At 41.0% G+C, this 20,325-nt stretch overlaps 1 protein-coding gene across 2 annotated transcripts in view; it reads left to right on the forward strand.

The window, feature by feature from the left end:
* KHDRBS1 (KH RNA binding domain containing, signal transduction associated 1) overlaps positions 1-20,110 on the forward strand; it is a 33,407-nt gene extending 13,297 nt beyond the window's left edge. The window contains exons 3-11 of one of the 2 annotated variants that reach the window (XR_011467178.1): positions 762-878; positions 2,096-2,242; positions 4,901-5,034; positions 5,824-6,025; positions 6,515-6,582; positions 7,368-7,426; positions 9,676-9,868; positions 12,472-12,531; positions 19,801-20,110. Coding sequence is in view for 1 of the 2 variants with exons in the window: in XM_014481597.2 (XP_014337083.2) it covers positions 762-878; positions 2,096-2,242; positions 4,901-5,034; positions 5,824-6,025; positions 6,515-6,582; positions 7,368-7,426; positions 9,676-9,773 (825 nt within the window). In the remaining variant the exon portion in view is untranslated. Of the gene's footprint in view, positions 1-761; positions 879-2,095; positions 2,243-4,900; positions 5,035-5,823; positions 6,026-6,514; positions 6,583-7,367; positions 7,427-9,675; positions 11,021-12,471; positions 12,532-19,800 lie in introns of those variants that run through there. The other variant, XM_014481597.2, reaches the window with a different exon arrangement.
* The last annotated feature ends 215 nt before the right edge of the window (positions 20,111-20,325 follow it).

The raw sequence follows: 20,325 nt of genomic DNA on the forward strand, positions 1-20,325 counted from the left end.
GCTCTTGTTTGTTTTTGATTTGGGCTATACTGCTTGTAGTATCTTAGTTCCCTGACCAGGAATGGAACCTGTGACCCTTGCAGTGGAAGCACACAGTTTTAACCAGTGAACCTCAAGGGAATTCCCAAAGTTTCACTTTTAAATAAATGGTTTCTACTCCTCCTCCTTTTTTTTTTAAAACAACTAGTTTTAGTCAGTCAGACCAGTACTACCAAAGGGTACCATATGTCTGTTCTGTTCTAAAGTAACTGCCTTAAAAATGTTTATGTATGTTAAATTACAAAGAGTTGTGGTGTGATAATTTGGAAAGAGCACCACACTACATCAGGAAATTCAAGTTCTAGACTTGCCACTTTGCAGTTTTGTGCCATGCTATGCTCAGTTGCTCAGTCATGTCCAACTCATTGTGACCCCAGTGACTGTAGCCTGCCAGGCTCCTCTGTCCCTGGGATTTTCCAGGCAAGAATACAGGAATAGGTTGCCGTTTCCTCCTCCAGGGGATCTTCGCAACCTAGAGATCGAACCCGCATCTCCTGCATTGGTAGATGGATTCTTTACCACTGAGCCACCCAGGAAGCCTCTTTTCAGTTGTATAACCTTTGGCTAATCAATTTTATCAGTACCACTTCAGTATATCCTTTAGTAAAATGGGAGTGGTTAGTACTCTACTTCCTTTACAGGATTATTGAAGATAAATAATACATGTAGAAATATTTTATAGGAACATACACATTTAGAAATCTGTCTTTATTTTCTATCAGTTCAATTTTGTGGGAAAGATCCTTGGACCACAAGGAAATACAATCAAAAGACTGCAAGAAGAGACTGGTGCAAAGATTTCTGTGTTGGGAAAGGGCTCAATGAGAGACAAAGCCAAGGTAAGCTCACATTAATGAGACAAGACACCCTAATGCCTTCCAGTAGCCTAGAGTCCAGTATGGATACCTTATGGAAGCTAGTTCTTACATGTGTACTGAAAATGATTCCCTTAAATTCGCATTGGATGTGAGAGATTATAGACCAGTTAATTTACTTTGGCAACCCCAGAAGAACCTTGGTATGCCCCGGTAATTGTTTTTTTTTCTGACTTCACTGTGTAGTAATAGAAATAGCAGTAGCAGCTTTGGCCTTAGTAAGCTTATCTAGGAAAACTTGGAAGGGGAAGCTGAATGTACTGAAACTTACCCAGACTAAAGACACTAAAATGTGAACAGCATTCTGTTTCCAGTTAGTGTGGAAAAGTGTGAGCAGTAGTGTTGTGAGTGCAGGTGAGTTTGAGGATTAGTTGGCTGGTTTATTTTATAGCCAGCTGGAATGTGAGGCATGCTAAAGGAAGATGTTACAGAAGGAACCATGAGAAATCCTGACAGTAGGATCCAGAGCTTACTTTTCCCCAAGCCATAGCCCTGTATTCTTTATACTCTAAGTGTGGAGAAACTTCCCACCAAAACAAAATAGTCTTAGCTTTCTAGATTCAGCTTTTTAGATGGGATATAACCTGCTCCAGCCTAAAAACTTACTCTTTCAGGCCTCCTTGTATGCAGCCTAATTGATGAACGTTTTCTCAGACCCTCTTCTTTTTCCTCCAACATTTCTCACTGGATGAATACAGTTAGGGCTGAAGTATAATACTCTGTTTAATGAGGTGTACATGAGATTTTCTTCTCTCTGTTATGACTTTTTTCCTTCTCTATACAAGCATATTAGAAGAGCTGGTGATTAACAGCTCTACCTGGGGTTTATTAAAAGCAAATGCTTGGCAATTAATGAATGAGTGGATGGATGCTTGGCAAACAGCTGTTATCTGAATGGAGACTGGAATTACGTTTGTTTCTTCTGTGCCTTCTAATACGAGCTCCAATGAACACACCAGCAATTCAGAACAACAGTTAGCTTTTAGCAGCAGACCAATCGTAGGTTTAGCAGACTGTGTAAATTACGATACTCCAGAGTTTCTTTTACTCTTTTCTTATACTTTACTGGGTTTTTTTTTAGGTGTTGGAGTCATTTCTCACTGTCCCTTTGGCCTAATGGTAAAGGTGTCATTTTCTCCGTAGTCCAAGTGATAATGGTGTTTTTGTGCATTTTTCCACAGGAGGAAGAGTTGCGCAAAGGTGGAGACCCCAAATATGCCCACTTGAATATGGATCTGCATGTCTTCATTGAAGTCTTTGGACCCCCATGTGAAGCTTATGCTCTTATGGCCCATGCTATGGAGGAAGTCAAGAAGTTTCTAGTACCAGTAAGGAAATCCATATCCTGTATCATTTGAGCAAGAGAATACTGGGATCTTGTGCTTATTGCTAAGGCACAGGTTCTTAACCAGGGTCTCTGCATAACCTGAAATTGCAACTTCCGCAATTTATGTTCATTTTTCTGAGGTAGTCCATTACTTGTACCTACTTCTCAAACCACTGTGCCCCGAGGCCACTCTACCACTCCTGGTCTAATGTGATTTTAGTTGTATGCCAGTATCTTTTGTCAATATCTTGGATCCACAGTGTGTCTTGGCATTCTAGCATTTGGTTAAAAAGATTTAACAGGGTCTTCAATAAATTATTTTGGTGCTAGTATGGGACCAGGAGGTTATGATAGGAAAATGGTGAAGGCAGTTGTAACCCCCTGTGCTTAAGGGGTTATAGTGTAGACTCCTGAGAGTCTAGATGATGGTAACAGCATCATCTAGTCTGATGATGTGTTATCTGGCCTCCAGTGTAAATGGGTTAAATTCTGACCTGAGTGCATTCAAGAATCTATCCTGGAGGAGTTTACTCAAGTAGAGTTGATTTGAAGGAGGCATGATGGTTGTAGGCGTAACTGTTGATGACATTAAACAGATTGGTGTATAGCTTCTTTCAGAATGTAATTAAGGCCTTGGAAGAGTTGGAACAGACCAGGTTACCTGTCTTCCTTATTACCACCTGATCAGAGGTTATTCATTCTTTGAATAAGTAGGAAATGATGACTTTTTGCCTTTTGACAAGACCTGGTAGTTTTCAGAGTTAACATACTGCTTACTGTTCAATATTTAACAACCAAAGAAGACTCTGGAACCTTAGGAAGCATTTAGAGTACTATTCAACTAGAATTGAGTAAGCATCATAGTTTTCATCAACTGAGAAGAGATGATACATAGTTCTTGGTTTTCTTATACATGTAAAATGAGGGAGTTGGAACTGTCAGAGGATATGAGAATGGGCAGAGCAAAAATTTTTAGGCAGTGTGTCTCTGTAATGCTGAGCTCCAAGGATTCCAGCACTGTCTCAAATATCTATTCTTCTCTGCTTCTAAGTATGTCATCATTAGAATGTTCAACTTGAAACAGCATATTTAAAATATCCTAGAAAAAACTCAGAGCTGGTAAATTTTCCCTTGAGGGGCTTCTTTACTCTTTGAGGTGTGTATTGAAGCATCCTGAGCCATCCGTTTTCTGAAGAACTGCAGAGGAATGCCCATCTTCTCTTTATCATTAATCTCAGCATATAAAAGAGCTACATCTTCAAGACTTCCATGTAAGTGAGTCTTCAAAAAAGAAGCCTACCAAGGAGATCTGGGTTTCCTCAGTGTTGCTATGGCAGCTAGAGAAATCTGAGCAAATGGCCCATCATTGGTCACTTGACTCTCTAATGTTTGAGTCTCAAACAGTGGAAATGTGTAAGGTAGGAAGAGGTGAAGAGTCAGGGCGTGGAGGTGGAGGGAGCATCTCTGTGGCGACCAGAATCTTTTAGAAGCTGTATGCACCTGGGATATATAAAAATGCACTAAGTGTTGAGACTGAATGCTCTCATCGGGAAATACGTGAAAAGATTTACAAATGGCATTTGACTTGGTTCCTCCTCCTTGTGAAGAAAACAAATGAGCCTGTTTTTGCATCCATGACCAGAGTCCTCCGTTTTTCCCTTAGAAACTGGTACAGCAGGAAGAGCACTGGACTGGGGGCTTTATCTGAATCATCTTGGACAAGTTATTATATCACTTTTTGAGCCTCAGTTTCCTTGTTCATCCCAAACATTTGTTAAGTATCTAGTAGGTGCTGAATACTATGCTTGGGTCTGAAGTTACAGAAATGGTTCTTGAAGAGCTTATAACCTAGTGAGAAAGACAGACAGACATTTTTAAATGATGTGGTAAATGCTTAGAGAAGATTACATTGTGCCATGGGAAAAGAGGAGAGAGTGAGGAGTTGGCATCAAGAGAAAGTTTTTCAAAAGAGGTAAGGTAATACTTTTGATTAAGTCTTGTAAGAATTAGAGTCCTTCAGGTGGACAGAAAAAGGCAACAATATACTGATTAATTGATACATTAATGATTCAAAGCCTAGATTTTGGAGATAAGTAATTCTGAATTAACATATAGAATCTGCCACTCACTAGCTCTATGTCCTTATATTGGTTGCTTTATGCTTTCTGAATCTGTTTTCCCAAATGGGAAGATCTGCCTACTTCAGGATTATTTTGAAGATTAAACTGAAAACCCTATGTAAGGCTTATTATATGGTACCCAGCTGTGGAGCTTAATTAATGGTAGTGGCTTTTATTATTCTAGGAAAAGGAAACTGTTTGCAAGAATGGATGTGTATGAGTATGCCATGTTCTGAACTGCAAGTTGTTCAGCATGGCTTGAAAGGAGGTTATACATGGATAGAGGATGGAAGTGATCTGGAGAGCTAGGCAGGGACCACATCATGAAGAACTTCATCTGAACAATGAGGGGCCTACCATCAAGATTTTCCTCAAAGAGGTGACAGGTAGCGTGCCATTTGACTTCAGAGAATAATCTGAGATTTCATCTGGGCTTTCAAAGTTGTTCTTCGCATCCAAGGCTCACGTGGGCTAGATGACTTCTCAGCAGAAGGTAGAGATGTTGCACAATACTCCTTCTCATTATCTTTTATCCACAGGATATGATGGATGATATCTGCCAGGAACAATTTTTAGAGCTTTCCTACTTGAATGGAGTACCAGAGCCCTCCCGTGGACGTGGGGTGCCAGTGCGAGGCCGGGGAGCTGCACCGCCTCCTCCACCTGTTCCCAGGTAAAAATAATAGAGACAGCTAGAAATGGGATGTAAATCTGACTGCTAGTACCATTTCTATCTTCCTGCTGCCCTTATCTCCAGCTTAGAAGGGGTCTCCGGATGTGTATGTTGCATCAAGAGTGGAGTTCTAGAGTGTTCCCTGGTGGTCTAGTGGTTAGAATTTGACACGTTCACTGCCGTGACCCAGGTTCAATCCCTAGTCAGGGAAACTGAGATCCTGCAAGTCATGCGGCACAGCAAAAAAAAAAAGAGTGGAATTTTAGATCTTGGTTACTTTGGCCGTAAGCAGGTGCAGCAGTCCTGCTGAAGCTGTTTTTTTTGTTGTTGTTGTTGTTTTTAATTTTGAACAGTTTTCAGCATTTTTAAATGGTCTCTGACTTTAGAATTTTACCTTTGCTGACTGACCTTTATGGACTATTCAGACTCTCAAGACAGACTCTCCACTAATAATATATTAACAGGTCCACCATGGGCCTAGGGAACCTTCCAGAATGGGTCCTTTACCTACCTACACATCCCTCTGTGTTTTTGTTTTGTTTTGTTTTGGCTGTGCTGCACAACTTGTGGGATCTTAACTCGAGGACCAGGAATTGAACCCTGGCCACAGCAGTGAGAACACAGCCGTAACCACTGGACCCCCAGGGAAGTCCCCATTCCTCTGTTTTTGATAATAGTCAACTTAAGGCATCATAAAATCTACCTGGCTCCAGAATTTTAAGACAAATCTGAACATGAAAGTAGCCTATTTATTAAAAATATCCATTTAAAATAAACTCTTTTCTGCAGGGGCCGTGGCGTTGGGCCACCTCGGGGGGCTTTAGTGCGTGGTACACCAGTGAGAGGAGCCATTACCAGAGGTGCCACTGTGACTCGAGGAGTGCCACCCCCACCTACTGTGAGGGGTGCTCCAGCACCAAGAGCACGGACAGCAGGCATCCAGAGAATACCTTTGCCTCCACCGCCTGCACCAGAAACATATGAAGAATATGTAAGACGTTTGGACCATGTGCCATTTCTTAATAGCTAACAGATTGTCAAAGGAAGTTGAGTGACAGGGCATTGGCCCTTGATGTAGGTAGCAGGAACTGCCTATAAGGTTTAGAATCTGCCCTCTTCTGTTGCAGTGATTGTTAAACTATGAGAGAAGATTTTTCCATTTTAAGTATAATTTACTGTATACAAATGTAGATGAAACAGGAAATAAGCTGTGCCTTGGTATTTAGTGTTTTACTAAGGAGACTCCCCCTACTACTGCTGATAATGCTGATAAACTTCAACTTGAACGTTATTTCCTGCCCAAGCTGAAAGGGTTTTTTTAATTTGATTGATCGTTTTCTAAATGTTTCTTTCTTGACTATTCCACAACAGATGTTAATACTTTGGAGGGAAATTCCATGTTCTGTTCATTCATAAGCCCTCCATATTACCTTACCTACTTTGTGTGATTCTGACTTTTTCTATTTCATTTTGTTTGTAGGGATATGATGATACATATGCAGAACAGAGTTATGAAGGCTACGAAGGCTATTACAGCCAGAGCCAAGGGTGAGTCAGGCAGTGGGAGTGCTGTTTCGTGTCCTTGGGATATAGAGGGAGTTGGAGGAACTAAGAGATTTAGGCAGCACAAATCTAAGGAGCAGATGGCTCACCTTTTCAGGGTGTTGCCTCTGCTTTTGACATCTGTAAGGCACACACTTGGATCTGCAGATTTGGAAAACTGTGTATCTTAAATTATAATGTAGAATCTGGGGTTGGCATATGAAAAATTCCTTAGCTGTGACTATATGGGAACAAAGGGAAAATGCCTTAAAATTGTTTTGATTTGTTACTTTAAACTGTCACAACTACATTAAAGTTGCATAGAAGTCTAAAAGGGTACTAGATTCCCATTACTTAACTCAGGTTCTCTTCTGGTCTTTTTTTAAAAAACATGTTTTTGTGTATGTGTATATATATGTATGTTAACTGTGTTGGGAAAGGCCTCTCATAATTCTGCAGTGGGGACAAGACAGTTCTTTTCATATTTGCTTATTCTCTTCCAGTGAGCCCTGTGAATGTGTGTGTTTACACTGAGCTTTTGGGTTGAGCTTTTTCACTTTAAATTGTATGCTATTCATTTTTCTTTGCTGTAGTTGTCATAATTTTTAAATGAGTATCTAGTATATACATGTTTTGGAAATATTTTACAGTTTGGAGATGAGGGTAGAATGAACTTTCTTTTGTTTGTTTTGCACCCTCAGTAAAATGACTAAAATATGGAAGCATTTGGGAGAAAGGTAAAACTGAATATGGTTGCTGTATAGCTCTAATACTCTATCTTTGGCTTTCAGGGACTCAGAATATTATGACTATGGACATGGGGAGGTTCAAGATTCTTATGAAGCATATGGTATGTCTTTATTTCTGTGGTGGGACAAAATGTGCAAGTAAGTGCCCAGAAGAATGCTGGTGACGGGATTATTGGGGGTCAGGCAGTCATGTACCTAAGGAGAAACCTCATAAAAAGATCAACATGTTGATAGATGTGACACTAGAAATCCTGCTCTTATTTAAATCGGGTGGTGTGTAGTAGAAAGAAAGACTATTGAAATGAGTTAGGTGTACTCTTGGGTGGCTAAGCGGATGTCCTAAACTCGGGCTAAGGTCCAGGTTGGCTGGTTGGAACAGCAGGCTTTTCGGCTGACGCTGGGAGATGGCTAGACCTAGGTTATGTTGCTGAGCCTTTGCTGCAAGATACCTAGGCCACACTGATGGATAATAAGAGTGGAATCATATCCAACTTTTCTGACCCATCTCATTTTTAAAAACAATTTTGGATCTCATTGTAAAGAATCTCAGTGTAGAGGAAATGCTAGCTGAAAGAGACCCAATGACAAGAGCAGTTTGAGGGCAAGAAAGGTGCCTGTTAGATTAGAAACTGGGGACTGGAGCCAGTTCAAGACAGTTCAGCTTCCTTACTGTCTTGGAGACATCTCAACTTAGTCCTTAATCCCAAGAGAGCTGTAGATGCTGGAATGGCAGCAGGACCAAACTGCCTTTCCTGAGGCCTGGTTGAAAACACATTGCTCAGGAGGTATCCTCAAGAGCCAGTTATGGACCTGTGATAATGGGCCCCAGAGGGAGTGCCATGTGGCAGTAGATGTAGAGAGAGCAGCCTTTTAAATATGAGATGTTTCTGGCATACCTGTGGGAAGTCCAGAGACCTTGGCAAGGGACTCAGCAGTTGACAATTTAAGATAGTAGTTGACAATCTCCCTTACACCTAACTGAAAGAGGAAAGAGCTTCTTAGAGCTCCCACAGACAGACTCCTCACCTCCTCAGCATAGTATTTAGCAGCCAGTCAGTTGTCCAGGGGAACAGTTTTTACCAGCTCTAGCTAAATGGTCCTGGACAGTTGCCATCTGTAACACTGCATTGGTCTGCTCATATGCTACTGTTTAGAAGGGTGATATGATTGCCCCAGGGTGTTTCCCATCATCGGTGAGCAGTAAAATGGGACCTCTGTAAGTGTTCACTAAATTACCTTTCTGTTTTGCTAGAAAAAAGACTGCACTGCAACAGGCAGGCTGCTCCTTGTGCTTCTGGTATGATGCTGCCATGGTTAATCTGTTCTGATTTCTGCCTTTATAAACAGAGCTAGAAAAATATACTATCTGATTGGTACAGTAAGAAGTCACTTAGAAAGTGATGGACATGTCTGTTGTACTAGAGGTATAAACAGGCTTAGATAGCAACTTTACATCCATGTAGGGGTTTTAGACCTAGAATGATGGAAGTAGATGTTTGTGAATGCAAGCAGCTAGAGAAATAGCAGGCCTGGGTAAAGTCTGGGGGTGAGCGGAAAGAATAAACTTATAAACGACTCGTGTTCCTGAGAGATCAACTCTAAAAGTACATGATTGTTTTTGCTATAGGCTTTTCCCCGTCACAAAGGAAAACCATTTGAGGATAGCAGTCATGTCATGTTGTTTAGCGTCTCTGGACTATTGGCACAAAAATGAGATAATAAATTCTCCTAATGAGTGCTGTAGATACATTTGATTGTATTTCCCACCGCCAGAGCAGTGGGCCAGCTCTGCTGGTGGAGGGTTCTTGAAATGTGATCCTTGCTTGCTCTTCCCAGGGAGCCAGAGGATACTTCTCCACAGGCAAATCTGACTTGCTGTTGCATGGAGAGGGAGCTGCCTCTGTTGCTTTCAATCTGAAAGACTTCCAGAAGTTGTCACCTTACTAGAGGCTCTCTCCTGAACTGCTTTGGAAATAGGAAAGAGCATTGCAGCCCCAGTGAGATTGATTCCTCACTGTCCGAAGCAAGGTGTTGGGTTTATCCAGGTTTGGGGGCTGGAATATAGATCATGCATGTTGCCTATGGACAGCTTCTTTCCTGGACATCACCGCAAGTCCTTTCTGAACTGTTCCTTCTGGCCATCCACTCAGAACTGCCCTATACCTGGGAAGTTGCCTGAGCTGCTTGGCAGGGAGGGCCAAGCAGAGTAAAAAAGTAAACCACAGAGGAGGTGGCAAGACATTGGAAGCAAAGCAGCATGTTTGGTGATCTTTACCAGGTGACCTACACCTGCCCATTCCAAAATGCCATTGGCACATGGTTTATAAACTGTTCTTGCTTTTCCCCACAGGCCAGGATGACTGGAATGGGACCAGGCCGTCGCTGAAGGCCCCTCCAGCTAGGCCGGTGAAGGGAGCATACAGAGAGCACCCATATGGACGTTATTAAAAACAAACATGAGGGGAAAATATCAGTTATGAGCAAAGTTGTTACTGATTTCTTGTATCTCCCAGGATTCCTGTTGCTTTACCCACAACAGACAAGTAATTGTCTAAGTGTTTTTCTTCGTGGTCCCCTTCTTCTCCCCACCTTACTCCATTCTTAACTCTGCATTCTGGCTTCTGTATGTAGTATTTTAAAATGAGTTAAAATAGATTTAGGAATATCGAATTAATTTTTTAAGTGTGTAGATGCTTTTTTCTTTGTTGTTTAAATATAAACAGAAATGTACCTTTTATAATAAAAAAGAAGTTGAGTAAAAAAAAAAAACACAAACCTGTTAGTTTCAAAAGTGACATTGCTTGCTTAAAGGTTCTGAAGTTAAGGCTTGTTAACTTTCTCTTAGTTTTGATTTGAGGCATCCCGTAAAGTTGTAGTTGCAGAATCCCAAACTAGGCTACATTTCAAAATTCAGGGCTGTTTAAGATTTAAAATCACAAATGTTAACGGCAGTAGGTGCCACCATGTAAAAGTGAGCTCAGATGTCTCTAAAAATGTTTCCTTTATATAAAAAAACACATGGCGGTTGAATCTTAAGGTTAAATTTTAATATGAAAGATCCTAATGAATTAAATAGTTGATGCAATTTTTAACGTTAATTGATTTAAAAACAAAACAAAATTAGGTTCGTAAAACTGAATTTTTCATTACGTGGGTTTTGAAATCTAGCCCCAGACATACAGTGTTGAGAGATACTTAGCGGGAAGTAAGTTTCTAAAGAGGTTGATTTGGGGAGAGGGGCTGGCCACTTGAATTTGATGGAGAGCTTTTTAATCATGAACAACCTTTCAGTAATAGTTCTAATAATTAACATTTCAGTATTTCAAAAGACAAAGTATTTTGTCCATCTGAGATCCTACACTCCATGAAAAACTCACTTGGACACTGGGGCCAAAAGCTGATGATATCCTTAAGTTGACGGTTATCAATATTGAGCTGTTCCCAAGGAAGTTAGTCAAGTATGTCTCAACACTAGCATGATATAAAAAGGGACACTGCAGCTGAATGAAAAAGGAATCAAAATCCACTTTGTACATAAGTTAAAGTCCTAATTGGATTTGTACCGTCCTCCCATTTTGTTCTTGGAAGATTAAATGCTACATGTGTAAGTCTGCCTAAATAGGTAGCTTAAACTTATGTCAAAATGTCTGCAGCAGTTTGTCAATAAAGTTTAGTCCTTTTTTAATCAAAGTAAATGTGATGAATTGTCATTTTTTTGGGTGGACAATAAAATAGTTTTCTCTTTCAAATAAACTTAAATTAACTCTAAAGTTAATGGGCTTGTTAAAAGTTGGAGACATTCTTAAAAGTGGTTGGGGGGGATTTTATTTTAAGTTTACCAAAAAAAAAAAGTTTATGAGTTGTTAAGTTTTAGTTTAAAAATAACCAAAGCTTTTTCACCCCCTGGAAGTTGTTAAAAGAAGTTTTATCCAGTCCTTATCACAAGCTCTGATTTCTGGAGAGAAGAATCAAACTAAGCTAAAACTTGGATTGGTTTCCATACCTAGGCCTCAGTATTTAAAGTTCCAGTCACTCTAGTTTGCACCTTTTGTAGAGCCCCTAGGTGGCCCTAAGTGTGACACCAAATCATCTCTGTGAGCTTGGAAAGGGATAGCACTTGTCTGTAGATGATGACAATTCAGCAAACCCTGGGTGCTCTTAAGGGTTTTCCCTTCCAATCCCAGAAATGCTGTTAGTCAAAGAATTGGGCTGGGGCAGGATCTGGTGTGAAGCCTGGCTCTGTACCTTCTGAGACCAAGAGAGGAAGTGATGGAATTGGTTGACCCTGTTTCTACTCCTCCACATTAATTATTAGGATTCTCATGCCTTCCCTAAGGGAGCACTCTAAACTGCTCGGGGGTGAAAAATCCTCTTGTATGAAGTGCCAAGCTGCCTGCAGCAGTGCATGATGGACATTTTTTTTTCTTTTTAAAACACACCAACAAAAAAAATGTATTTGTAGATTGTGATAAAGTGTAAATAACTGAATTTTCAACCATGGTTTGAAGTCAGCTTTCAGGGCATTATGTCTTGTTTTGATGAAAAGAGATCACTCTATACCCCCCTTTTTAAAGGAAAATTATCGCAAGAGAATCAGGATGTGTAAAGCTAACATGCATCGCAAAAAACCAAAGGTAACCTAAATGTCTGATTTTAATAGCACATATTTCTCTTTTACATAAACTGTGACAGCAACTTGCATAAACAATTCTTTAGCTGTTAATTTTAATGTTAAAACTTTGCAAAACTTGTTTAATAAAAATAGCTGTAAAAAGAAGAACCATATGCTGCCGCATAAATTAGCCATAACTCTTAATAATCCTGCCCATCACAAGTGAACTGTAATGTAACCTGGGCACAAAGTCTGACATCTTAAATGACACATTGTAAAATTTCAATGACTGTAGTTTAGATCTGCTGCTCCCCAAAGTAAAGCTTTCTGCTCAGCTATTTTAAAATGTACAAGGATTATCCCCTATTAGGTCCCCGTATTGATATTCACAATGAAATGTTACTTAAAATTTCTTTAAAGTTGCATGTTTCTCTCCTGTAATGTGTAAACTGCATGCAGGATCTCTATCTTTTATTTTGTATGTCTTTAAAACTTCCTCTTCAAAATACTGATCTCTTACTTCTCCATTTTCAGGTGGTTGAAAAGTCCTGAGGCATTTCCTGGAATAGAATGGGTAGTGAAGACCCTTGTCAGGTATGTTAAGGTGGTTTTCTGTTAAGGATATTGGACTTTTATCCTAACTGTAAAATGGTTGTGCCAGGTGGTTTATGCATATTATAGTACATTTCAGTACCTAATATATATACAGTGATAGGAAACATATTACTTCCCAAAGCTACTTATTTCATTTAAGATAGTTCCACGTATTAGAAGTTTTCTTTCATTTTGAATGAGTCGCTCTAGTGACTTAAACTGATTCTGCTTTAGACCACTGCAGGAATATCCTATCATGTATTTGAAGATCATTTATGTTTCTTTCCCAGCTTTAAAAGTTACTTGTTAGACTTGTTAGATCTGATTTTCAAGAAAAGCTAGAAATTTGGATTTTATATACTGCCAGTTGTTTACCGTCTGCTTAGATCTGTGTCAACCTTGTAAAACATCTGTGCAACCCAAATGCTGCCATCACTTGCCAGTTTGCAGCTTCTGCAGATAGGTTAGCTCCTATTAATACAAACTAAAAGACATGTTAGGATTATTGAGATATAATTCATATACCATACTATTCACTTGCTCAGTGTACAGTTCAGTGGTTTTCATTATATACAAAGTTCTACAGTCATCACCACAATCAATTTTAGAAAGTTTTTATCACCTCAAAAAGAAATACCATGTCCTTTAAGCCATTTCCCACAGTCCTCTTATCCTTTCTAGGTCTAAGCAGCCATTAATTACTTTCTGTCTCTATCAACTTGCTTATTCTGGACACTTCATAAAGTGGAATTATACAATATATAATCTTTTATGACTGGCTTCTTCCACTTGAGAATGTTTTCAAGCCATATCCATGTTGCATCATGTTGTCAATACTTCCCCTTTTTTGTCAAACACTGTTTTATTATTTGCATGTACTACATTTTATTTACTGCTTTGGCCAATATGAATAATGCTGTGAACATTCATGTACAGAGTTTGTGTGGACATATGTTTTTTGTGGGGTTTTTGGACATGTTTTTAATTTGGGGGATATATATCTTAGGAGAGGAATTGGTAGGTCATGTGGTAACTCTGTGTTTAATTTCAAAGGTCTGCCAAATTTTTTACACAGAAACTAAACCATTCCTACCAGCAATGAGGTTTCTAATTTCTCCACATCCTTACCAACACTTACTATTTTTTTTTTTTGTTTATTATAGCTATCCTATACTATGTGATGTGAATTGGTATCTCATTGTGGTTTTGATTTGCATTTCTCTAATGACCAGTGTTGAGCATCTTTTCATGTACTTACCACCATTTGTCTTATCATCTTTAGAGAAATGTTTAACTCTTTTGTCAATTTTTAAATTGGACTATTTGTATTTTTATTATTGAATTGTAATTTCTTTATATATTTTGATGCTGGACCCTTATCAGATATATGATTTGCAAGTATTTTCTCCCATTCTAGGAACTGTCTTTTTATTTTCTTTGAAACATGCAACAGTTTTTCATTTGATGAAGTTCAGTTTGTCTGTTGTTTTCTTTTGCTGCTTATGCTTTTTGTTGTCATAGGTAAGAAGCCATTGTCTCTTTAAAGGACCTAAAGATTTATATCTTTTTCCTTCCAAGAGTGTTATAGTTTTAATTCTGACATTTAGATCTTTGATCTATTTTGCTTTAATTTTTGTATATGAAGGGGGAATTTCATTTTCTTTTGCATGTGGATATCCAGTTGTCTCAGCACTATTTATTGAAAAGACTTTTCCTTCCCCTTTAAAGACCGTGGCATCCTTGTTGAAAATCAGTTGACCATAGAGGTATAAATCTATCCCCTTTGAAGTTGGTATTACTTAAACTGATTAATACAATTTGGGGCATACAGCAGCTACTCAATAGCTGATTAGACTATTTTGGCATCATTAAGAGCTCGTCACTGGTGGGTCTGGCATTTGATCCCAGGTATGGATGACTCCAAGTCATGCCTGTAACACTGCAGGCTGCTAACGTGGAAACGAGGCTGTTGTAGCTACCATGCCTGGCTGTATGTACTTCTCCAGAGGCTCAGAGGCTGAGCGCCTACATGCCCTTCCCCCACCATCAACCTCCTTTGCTCCTCTCCCCATCTCCTTCCAGGGTTTCCAGGGTACTCATCAGTGACACTTGCTGCTAAAGAAACTCTCTCACCCTTCCTTATCTAGGGATATGGCAGCATTCAAATAGCCTTAGGGTTTGTCCATCTTGCTCTCTCTCCCACCACTTGCCACCTCCTGTCTCAGACTAAAAATGTAGGTGGAGATAGGTTAGCAACCACTAGGGCTTTCTGGCCACCAAGAGTGAAACAGACTCGGACCGTGTTTTATTTCAGGAACAGCAACCTGAGAGTTAGGGCCTGTAAGGCTTCTTGCCTGCATGTACAGAATGCTCCTGAACCAAGTGAACTAGGAGGATAAGGGTGGTGCTGGTGGGTATTTTGCTCAGTTGTTTGAACCTTAAGTAATCCCTTCCTGACCTCAAACCCTGAAGCTGTATGTCACCCAAAGATCATTTGAGTTAGAATACATCAGGCAGCACGCGGACTCCCTCTTGATATGTTCTCGTGCTTTGCATGAGTCTGTACAGGCGACTGTTTGCCAGCAGAGTTACTATTAACTTTAATATACATTTTAACTTATTTTATTACTTGTTTATTCCCATTATTGACCTTGACCCCATTTTTAAAAATCATTTATTTATTTATGGCTAAGCTGGGTCTTTTGTTGCTGCACATGGGCTTTCTCTAGTTGCAGCGAGCGGGGGCTACTCTAGTTGCAGTGCATGGGCTTCCCCTTGCAGTGACTTCTCTGGTTGTGGAGCACAGGCTTTAGCACACAAGCTTTGGTGGTTGTGTGTGGGCTCAGTAGTTGCGGCTCACGGGCTCTGGAGCACAGGCTCAGTCGTTGTGGTGTACGGGCTTAGTTGCCCTGTGGCGTGTGGGATCTTCCTTGACCAGGGATCGAGCCCATGTTCCCTGCATTGGCAGGCGGATTCTTATCTGCTGCATCACCACGGATAGCTCCATTGCCCCCCCCGCCTTTTTTTTAGAGAAAGTGACATAGAGGAAATAGGCAGCTTTGCCAAGCTAAGAGAGAAAAAAAGTTAATTTGACTATCTACTGTATGTTTTTGTAAATGAGGCAGCTGTTACTAGGGGAGGTGAAGTAATTTACCACAGTTGCATAACAAGTCATGGAGGAGGTGCCCATTAGCATTTTGTACACCAAAACCCATTCTCGATGCCAAAAGCATGCTGCTGCTTTAAGATAAACACCATATTTCATTGACACTGAGGGCATGTGTTATGAGATGCATCATGAAATAGTGCACAGAAAGAAAAAATACTGTCAGTTAAACTGACAAAGTGGTTTGTTTTCATGAGTGTTAAAATGAGTCCTGATTTCAGAAATGATAAAATCGGAGAAAAAAGGTCACTTAGCTACAATTGCATTTTTGTCAATTCTAACATTCTTTACTATATGCCATTCGCTATCTTCTCCACCTGTGAAGTAACTATTTTATCCCATTTTTACACAGTTTAACACACATTTTTACGTAATGGTAACTAGCTTTGGAACCTTTGGTGGGTTATCCTCTCCAAGGCTCAGTTTTTGTTTCATTTTTAATATTTATTTATTTGACTGTGCTGGGTCTTGGTTGCAGCATGCGGGCTCTTCGATCTGTGTTGCGGTATACAGATCTTTAGTTGGCAGCATGCAAGATCTAGTTCCCTGACTAGGGATCGAACCCAGGCTATCTGCATTGGGAGCACAGAGACATAGTCAGTGGACCACCAGGGACGTCCCAAGTCTCGGTTTCATCATCTGTAAAATGGGAGGATAATATTTATTTTACAGTTATATATTTAAATTTTAATACTTACTTTACATTGTTGTGAAGGTTGGGTGAGTTAATGTGTATAAAACATTCAACAGGACATGTGCTAAGCACCTATATAAACAGAGGCTGGGAGAGTAGGTTAGTGCTGATTTTGAAAAGCTAAATTTTAGTCAAGGAATTTGGACATTGTCCTGAAGTTTAGGGAGGTATTTTAAGGCCTTAACCAGGAAAGTGACTTGAGCACACTTGTGTTTGCCCTCACGCTGGTGAGCTGGGGAAGTAAAGGAAACAGACGGTAAATACCTTCCATATATGCATCACTCCTTTGTGGGAGAGCAAAGGAAGTATTCTCCCCTCCTCATGCCTGGCTTCTGCTCCCTCTTACCTAAAAGCCTTTTTCAGAAAGAACAGCCATCTCTCCTCTCAGATGTTAGGGCTGTTTGAGGCGGGGATGTTAGGCCTTCACCATACGTTGAGGGCATCATGCTATGTACTGTCCTTTTCACCCACCCTGTGAATTAGAGACCAAAACTCTGTGAGTCTCCACTGATGAAAACCACACTCTTAAGGAATTACTAAGCAAGGCTTTGCTTAACCACTTTCAAGTCTTGAATGAATGAAGTCTCTGCCACCATTTCTGAGCTAACTGTCCAGGGAGTATCATACTGCAGCATCTAGGGCAATTCTTACAACCTGTGAAGTGAGTTTTCCTGGGAAACTGACATGCACTTGTTAGGATGACCACAGGGCCCATGAGCTGGAGTTCAGACCCAAGTCTCTCTGTTCCTGGTCTTTCCTCTGTATCTACAGTGGCCACCAAAAGATTTGCTTACACTGGAAGTGGTTCCCAGCTTTGATACACGAGATGGGTGGTACCCCTAGCTTGATTTCCGGATTCCTAAAATTAAAAAAATTAGATCCTTCTTTGCCCTCCCTTTTTCTCTCTGGACCCTCATGTACCTCTTGCTCTTTGGATTGTTATTGCATGTTTAAAGCTAACAGGCATCCAATGAGTATTTAATAGCCTTGAGCAGACAGGCTGCATACAGCTGTGTGAGGCTGCAGCCGTTGGGAGGAAGCCAGTGCACTGCCTTACTCGCATCCTTTTGTTCCCTGTCTTTACCCTTGTAGGCCCCTTGGGAGCAAAGACCTATGGTGGGCACTGCACCCTAGTCCTGTTGTGGCCTGATGGCTCCCAGTGAGGCTGCATTCAAGCAGTAGACCAAACTCATTTGTTTGGTAATGAGGAGCAGATATATTCACTGACCTCTAAAATCAATTTTCTACCCCTCCGGCTGTATGTCTTCTCAGTAGCCTGCTATGGCCCTGGGGCTGAGGATGTGTTCTTTTCCAGTGTTCTGCCAACTGTAGCTCTCTTTTTAAAAGGAAGGAACTTTGTATCTGGAAGAGATTTGAATTTCATAACCATGCTGCTGGAGGTCAGCTCCTTGACATTCCTTGACTACAAATCCAGCAGCTTCTCAGCAGTAGGTGCACTTCTCACCCCCAACCTAAGCTGTGCTGGTTGTCTTTAGCTACATCTCAGGAAGGAATGAGCAGGTTGGAATTTTCGTACAGGCACACAAGCTATCACAGTGCTTTTTCCCCACCTAGACCAGGGGAGCTTTTTGCTTCAAAGAGGCCTTGTCATTTCCCAGTCAAATTGGGAGAGGTTGTGGGGACTCCTGAAGAAAGACAGCCCATTTGAGGTGTTTCCAGACAGAGTCCAGCGAGGCTGTCAGCCCAGATTAATCACCAAAGTAGAACACGTTGCTGGAAATTTGGGTACTGTTTATGCTCTTAATACTACATTAAGATGCCTGCATTAGCTCTGGAGCCCACATTGGACCACCTCAGGGTAGCCAGTCTCCTCAGCAGGTATGTAAAGCATTTGAGCCAGAAGATGGAGATACAGAGCTAATTCTTCTTGCTGTCTTTGGGCTCCTTCAGCCTTCATGATTCCTACTTACGGCCTCGCTTTAGGTACAAAATGAGTGCTCCCAATATCTCAGGCTCTCTGGGGTTGGAATATAGGAAGCAAACTCTGCATCTGCCTTTGAAAAAGAGAAATACCTGGTGTTCGGATAACGATTCTTCATAAGCTTCTCTCAGAGATGAGTATAAATGACTCCTCTCAATCTTATTTTTTTAACACATTCACTATTATAAACTGGAACACCTACTATGTGCTAGACACTGGAGAGTCAGTGGTAAGTAAGTAACATAAAACTAGTCCCTGACCTCGTGAAGCTTGTAGTGTATCCAGGGACACAGACACTAAACGTGTTAATCTCTTAAATAGCATAAATCATCTATGTTGTGATAGGTGCTATGAAAGAAAAGAATGGGTACTGTGAGGACTTAAATAGGGGCTAACCAACTCTGAGATTTTCCTTGAGGAAATAATGTTTGAGCTGACATCTAGAGTCAGAGTTAACTAGACAGAGAGTTTGGGAGATGATCTAGGGAAAGGACATGAAACACATTCTAGGCAGAGGGTAGGGCTGAGGCAGCTTCAGGGTGAGGTAGAAATCTGGGCCTTATGCTGTGCTCATCACTGAAGACTGTTGAATTCAGAAGTCTGAGGTAAGAAGCACAGTTAGATTTCTCCTTTTTAAACTTCATTTGCTCCTGAGTGGAGAATGGGTTATGGAGACCTACAAGGAAAGAATTGAGGAAGACCTGCGCTAGGGTGACATCAGTGAAAGTGTCGAAAAATGAATGGATTCAAGGACTTTTAAGAGAGAGAATGAACATAATTTGATGATTGATTAGGTGTGGGAGAAGAGGGCCCTAAGTTACTGGCTTGAACAAGTAGGGGATGGTAGTACCATTTCTGTTTTTTAAGATGAGGAACACAGTTACATTCTTTGGCATGAGATTAGGGCCCTGGCCTGTGCCCCAGGCTTAGGGTGTCTCTCCTATCCAATTCTCAGTGGATAACGCTGAGAATCAGGGGCTGGTAAGAACCAGAAAAAGTGGACCCTTGAGCCTAGGATTGAGGTACTACTAATAGCTATGAGAAGATGCCCGTTCGCTTCCAAAGGATTTAAAACTTTTTGTTACAATCTTTATCTTTTTCACATCTCTGAGAGAGTAGAAATTATTTTCTTCTTTATATGGCTAGAGGTTCCAATGCTTGTGTAGTTAATGGCCCCGAAGGTCTAGTTGCGTCTGTCCCAGATCATTCAGCTCAGGCATGGCCAAGGATGGGATGTGTGAGGCTCAATTTTCATTGCTGACTGACAGCAAAAAGAGAGCTCATAGACTGTGGACTTCTTTTTCTACCCATCTGTGTACCTAAAACCTTGTCTAGGATGCAGTAAACTGGGGTTGTGCTGTAGGGTGGGGAGATTGTAAGGGAGGCAGAGTGGTCAGATGGGAGCTTGGGAATCCCCCCAGTATGGCAGCTTCATGCTTCATAATTTTTTTGCCTATGTCTTTGCAGCAATCAGAGGACTCCGGAAACCAGGAGAGCTGTCTACTGTGTCAAGGCTGGCCTGAGGGCATTTGCTGAGCACAGAGAAACCCAGGAGAGGAGATCAACAGTCTGTTCCCACCTACCTCTTGATCTGTCTGATTTACCCACAGAAAGCCAGCTAGAGTCCCCTAAGAGTCTCTAGGCCCAGAATGGAGTCCTTAGGGCAACAGGGGATTGTGATGCTAACAATTAAACCTGCTCAGGACCTGAAAGATTGAAGGGGACTAACAGTATCCTCAGCATGGCCTCCTAGATGTGAATAAACTGGCAACTCCAATTGTGTCATTCCCAGTTTGCCTGCTTCCCTTTAGTCTCCAGCAGAACTGGCTGGAGCCCCCTACCACCGCCTCCTGTTTCCCATCCTGCCACATGTGTGTTGCTGGTGCCAGCCTTGGGCACTTGCAGAGGTCTCCTAGAGAGTGGCTGGTCACTACCTCTGTAACAGGCTGAGAAAAGCCATGTAAGAAGGTTCATGTACTTTAAAAGGTAGGT

Source organism: Bos mutus, chromosome 2 (genome assembly GCF_027580195.1).
Source record: "Bos mutus isolate GX-2022 chromosome 2, NWIPB_WYAK_1.1, whole genome shotgun sequence".
Lineage (NCBI taxonomy): Eukaryota > Metazoa > Chordata > Mammalia > Artiodactyla > Bovidae > Bos > Bos mutus.